A 14,032-nucleotide genomic window follows, 5' to 3' on the forward strand; every position below is an offset into this window, starting at 1 on the left:
TGAAGCCTCCCTGTCCCTGCAGCAATTACTCTCTTCAGGGGCGACTCCAGGCTTTCAAAACAAGTCCTCCGAGGGCCCAGGATACGGGGAAACCCCGGTGCAATAAGAGGCCTGCGCAGCCCTGCCCTCTTGGGGCGAACTGAAAGAAGGTAGCCTGTCTGGCCCTGTGCCGAATATCTTCCGATTTCTTGTGAATCATATGAGTGGGGGTGTGTGCGGCGCGGGGGAGGAACGAGGAAGTTCCCACAAGTGTTGCACCGACTCTATAAAAGAGGGGGCTTCCGTCCGCGCGCACTCCCGAGCTCGCCATGCAGTGCAAGGGCCTGGCTCTCTGTGCGGCCGTGCTGGCGTTCCCCTTCCTCGATCTACTTACAGGTATGTACAGACCGATGCGCGGCAGCATGCACCTGTGTGCAGGCGGGCAGGGGCTCGTGCACAGACCGGGGGACTAGGAACAGACAGATAGAGGTGCGTATGCACAAAACGTAGACTGAACGGATAGAAAGAATCCAGAGCACCGACACAGATACCTATGCACAAAACGTAGACTGAACGGATAGAAAGAATCCAGAGCACCGACACAGATACCTATGCACAAAACGTAGACTGAACGGATAGAAAGAATCCAGAGCACCGACACAGATACCTATGCACAAAACGTAGACTGTAAAGGGATAGAAAGAGGCCAGAGCACTCACACAGTTACCTATGCACAAAACGTAGACTGTAAAGGGATAGAAAGAGGCCAGAGCACTCACACCTACGCACAAAACGTAGACTGTAAAGGGATAGAAAGAGGTCAGAGCACTGACACAGTTACCTATGCACAAAATGGAGACCGTGAACGGGTCGAGGCTCCTGCACTTACAGATAGGTATCCATGCACAATAGGTACTTGTGTGCACACACCAGTGGCTATGAACGGATAGACAGTGGCTCGCACACGGACACATAGATACCTATGCTATGCACATAACGAAAACTATGAACGGATAGAGGCTCGAGCACTGATGCACAGATATCTATGCACAATAGGTACCTGTGCACAAACTAGTGGCTATATGAACGGATAGATAGAGGTTCGTGCACGTACACATAGATACCTATGCAGATAACGGAAACTATGAACGGATAGCGGCTCATGCACTGTCACACAGGTATCTATGCACAATAGGTACCTGTGCACAAACCTGTGGCTATGAACGGAGTGGCCCGTGCACTGAGAGATGCATAGACAATGCTCTGTCCACCAGTGCCCCCAGCAAGTAGTGTAGACACGCTCACGTGCTTTTGTTTAGAGCGTCTGTTATGGACTCCAAAGACACAGACTTCTATGTGCCATTCATGATTTGTATAGCGCTGCCTGGAGCGCAGGGCTGCTTTCATATATTTCAATAATTTACAGATACAGATTTTTTTATGCGTTGAAATTTATTAGAAGTGGCAGAGACACTTAAGGCTCGAGCCACATGCCGGGCTCAGCCCGAGGTCCTCTCGGACTCTCGAGCCCAAAACGAGCCGAGCTTTAATGTGGCTTCTTCTGCCTGCCACCCACGCTCTACCATCAAGCACATGGAACTAAAAACAAAGCATAAACCTTTGGTGTTAAACAGGAGACAAGGATGTAGCCATCTAGTGGGTGAATAGCATAATGTGAAAGCAGAAAACCTGGGATCAATCCAGGCTTCCAGCCTTGACCAATTTGTGTGATCCTGGGCAAATGGTTTCTTTTACAGAGCTTCCTTTTTCTTCGTTATCAGATCGACTTCCAATACAAGAGTTCATGGTATGCGATGTAAAACATGATGTATTGAGTTTAAACGCTTCGGCAGGTTAAAGAAATAACCTTTTCTAGTTTTAAATACACTAGCCTATTTTTACATAATGTGTGTTGCATGATTTAGACCCCTGCGCTTTTCGTGGCTCGGCTCGTGCACGGGCTCTAGAGCCCAGACAGACGCCTGGGTCGGTTCTAACTCTGCTCTTCCGGTTAATTTGATGTCTTATCCGCCTCTGTTACGGGTGTGCGTGGTGCCAGGTGCAGACACCATAGGCTGTGCTTCATTTTAAGCCCTGGAAAGCTAAACGCAGACGTTTCTGATTGCTGTTACTAATTGATATTTCAATACGTGGAGTCTAAGTACTGCTGTACTTTGAATAAAATGACTCGGCATGCTGGTTATCTGATACGATTTTGTAGCGCGCTAAGAAGCAACCAAGCGCTTTGTGATTGTAGATTTCAAATCCTGGAGATTGCATTACTGAATGAATGACTGAGTCGTGGCTTGGTTTCTGAAGGTCGGTAAGATGTGCTGTATTTGAGTAACGCACACATGTTCAGCAGTGTGTATGTAGCTGGTGTTTTATAGCGGGAGCAGTGCTTAATTTGAGCCGGTGGTTTCCGGTGCTGGGCACCTGCACTTAATGATCAACACCAGAGTGTGTGACAGTCTGCCACAAAAGTTGCGCTGTTCGACCAATTTGGAGATGAGCACAACAGTTCATTATTAATTTAATATACAATAAAATAGCTCTTACCTGCAACCCACGCCATTCTGTGAGTGCCTAGAACAGTCTGAACTGTCACACTTGTAGGACTGTGATGGTTAGTAGATGTGTTGTTTCTGTCATTGGCAGCATGGCAGGTGCAATGTATGGGGCAAGTTGCAATGTCCTCCTGACGAGAGCCCTGGCACCTATTTATTATTCTTTTTTTTTTTATTTACTACAAATTAGGCACTGAGTGGGAGGCTATTTACAAGACTGTTTGAGGGTTGTATATCTTGGGAACAGGTAGGTTTTCAGTTGTTTTCGTAAGATGGTAGGTTAGTTTGTTGGGTGAGGTGAGTCTTGACCTCTTTTTGGCAGGGAGCAATGGGTTTTCGTCTGAATCTCCAGAAAACCACTCCCTGCTCACCTGTCCCTTCGGCACCCAGCTTGAAGAGGCATTAAGTTGTGTTTACAGAACGTGTGTGTTTTGAAGTGGTTTGTAATGGCCCAGTTGTCGTGGGATCAGGAGAGTTGTGTGCTGATTCCTGAAGATTGATTGGTTCTGAGCGGTGACACCTGCTGTAATTTGTGTTTGTCAGGCATGTTCCTTCTCGTCTGTGGTCGAAAAGTGCTGTGCAAGCCTTGTTGCCGGCCTACTTGGTGTGCAGAGTGTATGGCTGCTGCGTAACCATTGCTTTAAGTGGGCCGGGTCCTGCCGGTGCTAAAGCAGGTGCTGAGACGGGTCCCTATCGGGCTCTCCATTCTTGCCCTCACCCTCAGGATGAAAAAAATAAATCTTAACTCGACAGCATGCCACCGTTCACTGCCTTTGATGTAACTTCAAAGAGACTGGTTATATTTCTTTCACAGTCTTATCATTACAGAAAAAACGCATTTTCAATATGCTCTACAAAGAAGCCATAGTTGTTGCTTATTTATCCTCTGCCACAAACAACCATTGACAAAGCTAATAGCCCTGGCTTGTTACTTGTATTATATATCTGAAAGCGATTACAGAAGCAGAAAACTACCAGTCGAAGGGCACACTATGCCAAACACAGATTTTCAGCTTTGGTGTTTTTAAGCCATGCCCTTAATTACATCAGCCACGCCCCTTTAAGAGACAGCCCTCTCCCCCCAGTTTTTTCATCCAATTTAAAGCCCTGTGGGAAGACTTAGTGAAGGGTCCTCCGATCTTGTCGGAGAGCTTGAAACTTCAGATGGGAGTGCTTATTTAGCAGAGGAGTGTACGGGTGCTAGATTAGTACATGCCCCCATTGGTCAGTCCATGGGGACTCAATCTTTTTCATAAATACCCTTCATACTCATGGAATTGTTGCTCCAGGGGGGCAGTGATCCACCTTACCATCTACTCTTTTATTGGACAGGCACCTCGCTGTCAGCAGTAGCGTGATGTGGTGCGTATAGAAATTGTGATTGTATTTATAAAGCGCTTACTGCACGCTGTTTTGTAGATAGCTCTAGTCTCGATAGGAAGCCATCGGAGAGAAGACAGGATAGGAGTGATGTGGTCACTACGTTTGGACCCTGTAATGAAGCGAGCTGCTGAATGGAGGACGGATTTGAGGGGGGAGAGGTGAGATTTGGGAAGGCCAGTCAGAAGAGAATTACAATAATCCAGTCTAGAGAGAACTAGCGATTGGACCAAGGTTTTCAGGTCATTCTCCCGGAAGAACCGACGAATCCCCCATAAAAGGCGCAGTTGATAACATGCGCTCTTGGCCATGGAGTTGATGTGTGAGATTAGGTTGAGTCTTTTGTCAAGTATGACACCTAAGGATTTAGTGCAGTCCACAATGATGGGTTTACGGTTGAGTAGATTCGATTGATCCATCCAGGATTGAACAGGAGGCGGAGAGAGAGAGAGAGCTAGATAAGAGGAGGAATTCCGTTTTGGAGGGATCGAGAATGAGTTGGTGTACGAACATCCAGTTGTGAATAGTATTGAGAGTAGAGCTGAGTAGTGAGCGATCATGAGGGGAAGACACCTTGAGGTAGATTTGGGTGTCATCCGCATAGAGATGGTAGAGGATTCCAGATTTGCTTAGAAGGTTCCCTAAAGGTTCCAGATAGAGATTGAACAGAGTGGGAGCGAGGATAGAACCTTGAGGGACGCCTTGACAAGTGGAGACGAGAGACTGTTTGCAATCTTGATCATTTGGGATCTGTCCGAGAGGAAAGAGGCAAACCATTTGAGTACTGTGCCTTCCACGCCCATTCTCTGTTGAAGAATGTTAAGGAGGGTGTTGTGATTAACAGTGTCAAAAGCTGCAGAGAGGTCAAGAAGAATCAGAAGGCACGATTCCCCCGAATCGAGAATATGCAGCGCATCATCGCTCACTTGTAGCAGGGTTGTTTCAGTGCTGCAGTTTTGTATAAAGCCAGACTGGAACATGTCGAGGAGATTATTGTCCATAATGTGTTGGGAGAGTTGTTTTGCAACACATTTTTCTGGGTTAGAGTCTCGGCAGGGACACTCAACATCCTGTGATCTGGGCAAATCACTTAATCTATCCACGCCTGACAAAAATAAAATGAATGTGTCCATCTGTAACGAAACTGGTGCTCATGTAAAGCACTCTGATACCCGATATCTTTGGGTCAAGTTTGTGCTGTATAAAACGCTAAAAAATAAAATAAAATAAAAATAAGATGAAAGCGGTAGGTTTAGGTGTGCTCATTAGTGGGGAAAGGGGATATGCAACTTCATGTAGATGTTTGTGGGGGGTTTAGAAGAGATTAGGTAATGTTGGTTCCAATAAAGGACAAGTTGTGATCTTTGAAATGAGTTTCAGACAATTTGCAGAAATACGTTAATAGAGATCAAGGCCAACATGTATGTGAAGTAGAGAAGGTTGTTCGCAGAGATAAGAGGCATGCAGAGGATTGAAACAGAGCCATTTGAAAGGAAAAAGGAGAGGTGAATATCAAACATGCATGCTTGAGGCTGCAAAACTAGCAAGAAGCAATATTTGCATGTGGAAATTGTGCCTTCATTAGGTATTTTGATAGGTGCTAGAGTAAGGCGAACAGTGTGGGAACTGTAATGTTCCTACTAGACCACCGCTTCGGCAAGTAGAGAGGAGCAGCTCAGTGGGTGGAAGCATAAGGTCATGGCTGGATGCTAATATTAATAGGAGAGTCTACGAATGCTGGGATGAATGTTACTTATGTTCACCCTCAAGTCTGCCTCACTGTATTAACTAGAACGCCAAATGGGATCCATTTAAGACACCTCAGACATGGCACAAGATGGAGGGCAAGGACAACTTCCCCAGATGGTGGAAGTTTATTGCCACGCACTACCAAGTAAGGAACAGGGTCTGAGGGAGATTTACAGACCTGCGTGGATAAGTCCCCCTACCATATACATCAATACCGTAAAATCTGCGGGTCCAAAGAAAAATTATATATCAACAGACAAGTAAACAGCGCAACCCAACAGGACACCAAACATTGGGGGAAGTCTTATTTAAGAGGACGGAATACCATCACCCACCGAGGTGGCATGCTTCATCATTTGGGATCTCCTCTTGGCTGCAAACTGGTGCAGCCAAGGAGCTACAACTCCTTGCTAGTGTAAAGGAGGAGCTCGCAGATGTTTTAATATAATCCGGGAGCTAGATCTCCTAAAATCGAAGGAGCATGAAACAGTGTGGTTACAGTACTTAGTGCAGTGTATGAAAAAAGTGAGTTAAAATTGACTACCAAGAGAAAAATGAATTTATTAAGTATCCTGTGGTGTCAAAAGTTAAAAGCAGTTAGGGCGCGGTCTGAATGAATGTGCGAGCGCGCTAGTGAAGAATATTGGGAAGGTCTACATGTTTCAGCCAATCTTGATCATGGCTTTCTTCAGGACCTAGTTATTACTACTGCAGAACTAAGTGAGTGAAAACTATCACAAAACAAAAGCAGGATATTAGGAATGATACAACCAACAGTATAGCTGTGTAGTACTTGTAGTGGAAACTACAGGGATACGTGGCTAACACACGTATTAAAATCGGGAGGACTGCCCACCGCTCCTGGTAACAACTCAGGGGTGAGGCAATGCTCTGTCCGTCGCTACCCTGAGCTCAATCCTGGATGTGACATCCAGGATCTACACAGGTATACTGTTGGTTGTATCTTTCCTAACATCCTGCTTTTGTTTTGTAATAGGACTTCCTCCAATGTTTAGTGTTCTATTGGGTTGCACTGTTTACTTGTCTGTTGATATAAAAGTTTTCTAGTGACCCGCGGATTCTACTGTATTGATGGAAGTTTATTGCCTGCATCCTTGCGGGTGGCAATCCAGACACTGAGGTAAGGGGTCTCCTTTAAAAAATGTAATAAAGCCTTTGTGGGCATGAGGGTGCTGGTTAGATTTCCTCAAGCAACCCCTGATGGATGATAGGGGAGAGGCGTAGCACTGCAGATTTTATGGCACATGGCGTTCCTATAGACTGGAATCGGGCAATTGTGCGGCAACTGCAATTTTCGAATAAATGTAGATTTGCTGCATTTGCCACATAATCCATCATCTGCTGCATTATCTGCAGAATTCAACAAAAATAAATTTATTTGTAGCTTAAACCGATCAAATGTTACTAAAGGCATGGTGACCGTGTTGCTGCACATTGGAGGGCCTTCTGCAAAGGTTGACTGGTCATCTTTCTGTTACTTATTGGTATAATTGGGTGTTAAAATGGTACTAATGAGGTACACCCAATGACCATAACGTGTTAAAAAGTGCAAAAACGACAAAATAATTAAGTAATACTATCAAAAAATGTGCTGCATTACGTCGCATAATTTTCCTTTTCTTGCCGCATAATATACTCAACCTTGCCGCATAATTTGGCCCTCCCTTGCCTCATAATTCCAATGGCCCTGCCTATGGGTGAGGCCCAGCCCTTTGTCTTTCTTGATCAGACTTTTAGCTTGCCAGATGAGAGACCTGCTCAAACCTCACACACCTTTAGTGTCTCTGTTCTGGTTGTTTCAGGCTCGAGAATACACTGCAGTGAGGCGCATCATTACACAGACGATGTTTCTGGAGAGCAGCCAGAATCAACCTAAACCGGTTTTGCAGCATACACCCTTTAGAAACATGTGTCACCAGGGACGTCAAGCCAAATTCTCTAATGCTCTCTTACAAAACAGGCAATAAAGCAGGTAAACACCTGCAGTAAAAAAACAAAAGCTCTTAAATATTTGTAGAGCAATTACAAATTCTGTCCAAAATCCTTTCTAACCCGTATAAACGTTTTAAGTCAAAGTATATATGCGTCATCAAACTGAGGTAAAAGTCTACCGGGAGTCTGTGTGCTCGAACACTCGAGAAGAAATGCAAACTGTAAGAAAGCCATGCTGTCTCGAGAAAATGTATAATAAACTGATTTAACCTGCATCCCCTCCCCGTTCGAAGTCACAGAAGGGAGCGCCGCCTGACGCGCGTCCTTGCATGTTGTGCGTGTAAAGAAAACAGCTACCAAAGAAACTCGTTTCTATTTCCCAGTATGAAACGCCCTCTTCTGTCACCAAAAGGCCCACTGTATGTAAAATACGTTTTGTTTTACTCTTACATTTCTCCACAAATGTATATTCCCTTAATATTAAAATTAATACTTGATTTTACCTTCTGAATCCAAATAACTGACTAACCTATCAACCCACTCAAATTACTTTCATATTTCACTATACTAATTCAACATAAATCCTTTATGGGTTCCAGAGAAGCATGCTACTCGCCGAAAAAAGTGCTTAGAGGCCTCGTTAGGGGTAGTAAGCGCTGAAGAAATGCAATTACAATACAATACTGCGGTATACAGTACTCATACTGCTTCTAAGCACTGTAAACTTTTACATACTTGACAAGACTTTAAAATCCACAATATGTGTAGGTATCATTTGCCGCTTTCGAAGGGGCTGAGGACTGGAAGGAGTAGCCCCTTCCCCGCCCTAGCTGAACATAAATGCATTTAGACACATCGGTTAATTTGTACTGGTGCTAGTTATCAGTTCAGTTTATTTCATGTTTATTCGGACCGTTGGTCCACAAACAATACATATCATTAATAAAAATTCATCTAAAAGAACATTTCATTGACACGCATAAATACATCCTAAAAACAAGTTCAATCTAAAAACCCACTATTACCTAAATTGCGGGAAAACTAGCTAAAATTCATTAAAAAAAGGTATAAAACTGCCTTCACTTTTTGCATAAATTTCCCAATGGCCACGGCAATATCTAAATAGGCCATTTCGGTCATCAGTGTCACAGCCTGGGTCCTTGTTTTAATCTCATATTTCATGAATATTGGTTTTAAAAGCATAATAAGCAAGTCCAGGAACTTCAGGCCATCAAATAAAATATGCGGCAGATCACATTGAATACCCAAGGAGCAAGTGCAGCCTCCCGTATTGTTTATCATAGCATGTTTTACCAGATTGTTCATATAACAAGGGTTTGCCCCAATTCTTACCCTCAAAACTTCCTTTCGTAATTGACAATCCGGTAATTTATCAATATAAGGGAAGCATTGATCATTTTTCCATGCAGCAGCCATAAAACGAATCGAGATTTTATTTGCAAGGTAGTTTTGATCCTGTGCATTGGATATTTCCTTCCCCAACAACCTGAGTGTCTTCTTATCGATATTAACCACCTGGACAGTGGGCCATATATTAACTCCCATCTTATTACATAGCTTTGTTATAATCCCCCTGATCTCCCTTGCCCATATTAGTTCGGTATTCTGTATTTCATTTTTACACCATTGAGATATTTTGGTGTTTACGCCTACTTCTAGGCGTTGCCAGAAGCGTAATAGGGCCATACCGACTTGAATACCCCATGAGGTCAAGCCGAGTTCCAATCTTACGGCCTGAACCATTGCTGACAAGGGGAGAGTAAATAACTTTAAGTTTTTACCTTCCTCGACATCCCAGTTTTCCTTGCCACTTAGAAATAACAGTTCAGCGCCATATGAAAATTGCGGGGGTACAATCGCCGCATATGCTTTTAGCACTGGTCTGTCGGTCATTGCACCATAGGCCTTATTAAACAATTTCAGGCCGCTGATCGAAGCAGAGGTTCTTACTTTTGACGCCTCGTGGTGGGTGTTCCATTTCAAACTTTTGTGGAACCATAGCCCCAAGTATCTATACTCAGTGACCGATTCCACTTTCTCTGACGCCATCTTCCAAGAGAACCCAGTTTTCTTACGGCCAAAGCTCAGGGTTTTGGTCTTACCCATATTTATCACAAGTTTTTTCCTGGAACAATAGTCATTAAATAAATTCAATTCCCTTTGCAGGCCAACCTCAGTCTGGTCCATGATCACCAGATCGTCGGCATAAAGTAAACATGCGATCTGCTTGCCATTTAATTTCGGGCTTGCCCCAATGGCATTACCCAAGATCAGTGGCAGGTCTGCTAAGAACAAGGAAAACAGCAGAGGGGCCAATACACATCCCTGCCGTAGCCCATTTCCAATTTCTATTTTCCCAGATAAACTGCCATCTATGTCTAAGATTATCTGGGCCCAATTATTAGTGTGGAGCATTTGTATCAATCGTAGTAGATCATTTGGAATTCCATAACTAATTATGGCCTTCCACAACAGCTCTCTATCTACCAGATCAAAGGCTGCACGGAAGTCTACAAAACAACAAAATACCCTTCCCCGAGTTTCCATCGACTTCCATGCTACAGCCCAAAGGGCAAAGCAATGATCAATTGTGGAGTGGCCAGCTTTAAACCCTCCCTGTTCCGGGGGGATAATCTGGTTTTCTTTCTGCCCAGTCTTTTAAGACATTCAATATGCTTTTTGCAAAAACTTTTTCCCCTATATCTAAGAGGTTTATCAGCCTATAATTTTTGGGAAATTTGTGATCACCCTTTTTATGTATTGGCCTTATAATTGCGCCCTTCCAGCTTTCTGGTAGAATTCCTGTTTCCAAGATTACTAGGAACATCTTAGCAAAGAGCTCCGCCCACCATTCAGGTCTCGTTTTAATTATCACTGCCGGGAAGTTATCTGGGCCTGCATCACGGGTAAGCTTCAAACTAGCTATAATTTCAATTATATATCTTGGGGTAAAGTATTCCTTTATATCATCCCTTACTTGTGGCCAATCTTGGGTTCTTGGCTGTTCTTGTGTCTGCCATTTTCCATAAATTTCTCCCAAGTAGCCTACCCAGTCATCTTCGGGGACCATACAAACCAAGTGTCCTATTTTCCTACCCTACTGGTGCTAGTTGCAAGGGTTGCAGTGGGTTGCGATGGAAGTACTGCACTTTAAAGGATTCGGATGTTTTTATATAATGGTAAAAGCCAAGTAAACTAGTTCATTAGTACTACGCAACACTGATAGTTGTAGTTTAACATATAGAACAAGTTTGACAACACATCTAGGTAAACGTTCAGAATTCGTTTTTTATGGGATCTTCACCAGCCAGAGTATTTTAATTTTTCTAAGTTGGTGCTGTTATACAATAGTGTGTGATTAATCAAAGAGGACTAGCTTAAGTTGACCAAAGTGTTGCAGTACTCTAATTAGTTCTGTCACGGGCACCTTGTTGGTGTATTCATGAAGCCCTCACCCACCAACCTAGTTGGTGGCATGCTTCATCATCGGGCCCACCCAGTGACACCTAGTATGTCCCGGGTGTGCTACGACGCCTGATTACAGCGGAGCTGGTATATTGCTGAGAGTGCAGTGAGTGAGGTTGAGTGAGTTGTGATTTAAAACGGCTTGGTTGTGGTCCCAGTACCCGAGGGTAAATTAAATTTTAATAACTGGGCCGTCACCAGCGGTTAAAAGTAAGGCTACAGGACGCGTGAGAGTGGCGAGTTACTGCCCCCTGCGTCCTTCAGATGGTCGACATGTTTCAGCCAGTGCCTTAGAGTATTCTGGCTTTCCTCAGGACCGTTTTTTAAAAAGGTGTGGTGAAATAAAACAGACTTAGTGTTGTGGTACAGACTATGTGATACACTCACAAAGGCGTTTTTCTATATGTGAGAGGGGGATTCCCTTCTCATGCATACGCTTTGGGTTATTAGCCAAGGCTTCCTGGAGGGAAGCGGTAAGGGGATGACCAGTCTTTCTGGTCAGTGCCTGCCTTGTACCTGTTGTCCCGCCGTCGTCCTCCGGTGACGGTTAACCGCTGGTGACGGCCCAGTTATTAAAATTTAATTTACCCTCGGGTACTGGGACCACCACCAAGCCGTTTTAAATCACAACTCACTCAACCTCACTCACTGCACTCTCAGCAATATACCAGCTCTGCTGTAATCAGGCGTCGTAGCACACCTTGGACATACTAGGTGTCACTGGGTGGGCCCGATGATGAAGCATGCCACCAACTAGGTTGGCGGGTGAGGGCTTCATGAATTCACCAACAAGGTGCCCGTGACAGAACTAATTAGAGTACTGCAACACTTTGGTCAACTTAAGCTAGTCCTCTTTGATTAATCACATATAAACCCTCGGGGACTCGGACTAGCTATATAGTCCTCTCTCTCCCTCTTGTTACACGCATACAATAGTGTGTGCCAGCCTTGAGGTGGTATAGAAAATAATAACAGATTCCCTTTTCAACAAAGGCTCTCCTCCTCCTCTTTTGAGGGGTGGCTTAGAGTTAAACATGCAGGATGAGCGTTACATTGTCTGACATATAAGCCTCTTAGGCTGGAACGCCGCACTAGTTCACAGCACCAATTTTTCCAGAAAAGTTGAGTGCAGTGGTTGAATGAACTCATGCGACGAGCTGAAGTTATCGCTATGAGAAAGATAGTTTTGAGAGTCAGGACAGATGTGTGTGTGTTGGTACTAAAGGGGTGCACATAAGAAAAAAGTAAGACCCAAATGAATGTCTCACTTTGGCATTTGAGAAGGTTTGAGTAAAAAGCTATGGACCAAACCTTTATTGAAAAGCATCACAGCAGGTAATTTAAACAAGACTGTTGGCACAGTAAATGAAAATAAAAACGAAAGACCTGACAAGCAATCTTTAACTGTGCCCCTGGCAAGACCTTGCCGGGCTAAAGACAACACAAAATCAGAATATTCTACAACTTTGCTTGTGTTGGGCCTATATGATGGGATTTACACCAGGTCATACACTTTTACCAGCGTAAATCGATTCTATAGATGACAATACGAAGCTGCCCTACTGCTGTTACAGAAAATCCTCCTAAAGTGGCAGCCTAATCATAGAACAGATGCTTGTGGCTAGAACCTCAGGATACCACACTCTACTGGCCCAATCCAGAGCCACTAAGATCAATTGGATCTGGTTGTTCATGATCATCATCAAAACTGGGGGCAGGAGAGAGCAGAAGGTGTACAGGAGTCCCATGCTCCAGGCTAGGCAGAACGTGCATCTGTGAAAGAGCCTCCTTGGGCACTCTGAGGTATAAAAGTGCGGACACTGCCTGTTCTTTGTGATGGCAAAGAGAATGAGCCATGGATCTCCTCATTGCTGGATGACACCCAGCACCACCTCCAGCTGTGACAGCCATTTGTGAACATCTAGGCTTCATTGACTGCTTTAGTCATCCTGAGGTTTAAAGATATCATAAGGTGGTTCACAACCAGGGAGATGCCCTTTCAATTCCCCTAGTTCCAGAGGTGTAGGGCCTTCTGGCAAAGGACCCGTGTCAGCCTAGCTTGCTACAGAAACAAATGGCGGTGGTATTGTCAGTGAACATTTGGAATGGCCACTCTTTTATGTACAGTAGCCAAGCAAATGAGCTGCAACTTCAACAGATTAATTTGGAGACGGGTCTCTGCCAGAGACCAAAGTCCACTGCTTTCCACCTCTCCTAGTTGACCTCCCCAAACCAATAGCAAATTGTCAGTCACCACTGTCGGCTTCGAGTGGGGGCAGGAAGATGGGTATGCCGTTAGTCCAATTTTGGTCAAGCAGCCACCACTGCAGATCTTCTGCAGTATCCTCTGAAATCTGGATGCAATTTGACAGGTTCATTAGGTGTTGAGCCCACTCAACCTTTAGACCTCACTGTTGAGACCGCATGTGCCATCTAGCAGGATGCAAGAGGCTACGAAGTCTCATAGCCACTCCCATTGAGGGGGAGCAATGGAGGGAGGGCTGTTAATGAAAGCTGAGTGGGATGAGAAGTGGTGGAGAAGCACTGGAGAGCGCTGGAAGGGGAGTAACTCACCAGAGCGAGGGGTAGAGCGACAGAAACTGGCATTTCCATGAAATGCTAAAAGCATCATGGAGTGCTAATGCTAAAGAAAAAAGTAGTTTCCTGAATATGAACAGTGAACAAAAGTCATCCAATCAAGGTAAAGAAACTACGTTGCAGAGGTAGGATAAACATATGATGTAGAACAAACAAGAAGCAAGCAAATAAGAATGACAAGAAAGCCTACCATTGATTTGCAATGGATTGACCCAAAGTACATTGTAAGAATTTGTATTGACCACAGCAATAGGTCTTTTGAAAACATAACATGTATATTTGGAAAGCGCACGTTCTCCCATGGGCATCATGGCACTGAA

General features: G+C 44.4%; 1 protein-coding gene across 1 annotated transcript in view; it reads left to right on the forward strand.

Annotated features, from left to right (window-relative positions):
* Positions 1-258: 258 nt before the first annotated feature.
* LOC144753227 (growth-regulated alpha protein-like) overlaps positions 259-14,032 on the forward strand; it is a 29,062-nt gene continuing 15,288 nt past the window's right edge. The window contains exon 1 of the mRNA XM_078640987.1: positions 259-375. Coding sequence (XP_078497113.1) covers positions 309-375 — 67 coding nt within the window. The 5' untranslated portion in view covers positions 259-308. The remainder of the gene's footprint in view (positions 376-14,032) is intronic.

The sequence above is a fragment of the Lissotriton helveticus genome, chromosome 5_1 (assembly GCF_964261635.1).
Source record: "Lissotriton helveticus chromosome 5_1, aLisHel1.1, whole genome shotgun sequence".
Taxonomy (NCBI): Eukaryota; Metazoa; Chordata; class Amphibia; order Caudata; family Salamandridae; genus Lissotriton; species Lissotriton helveticus.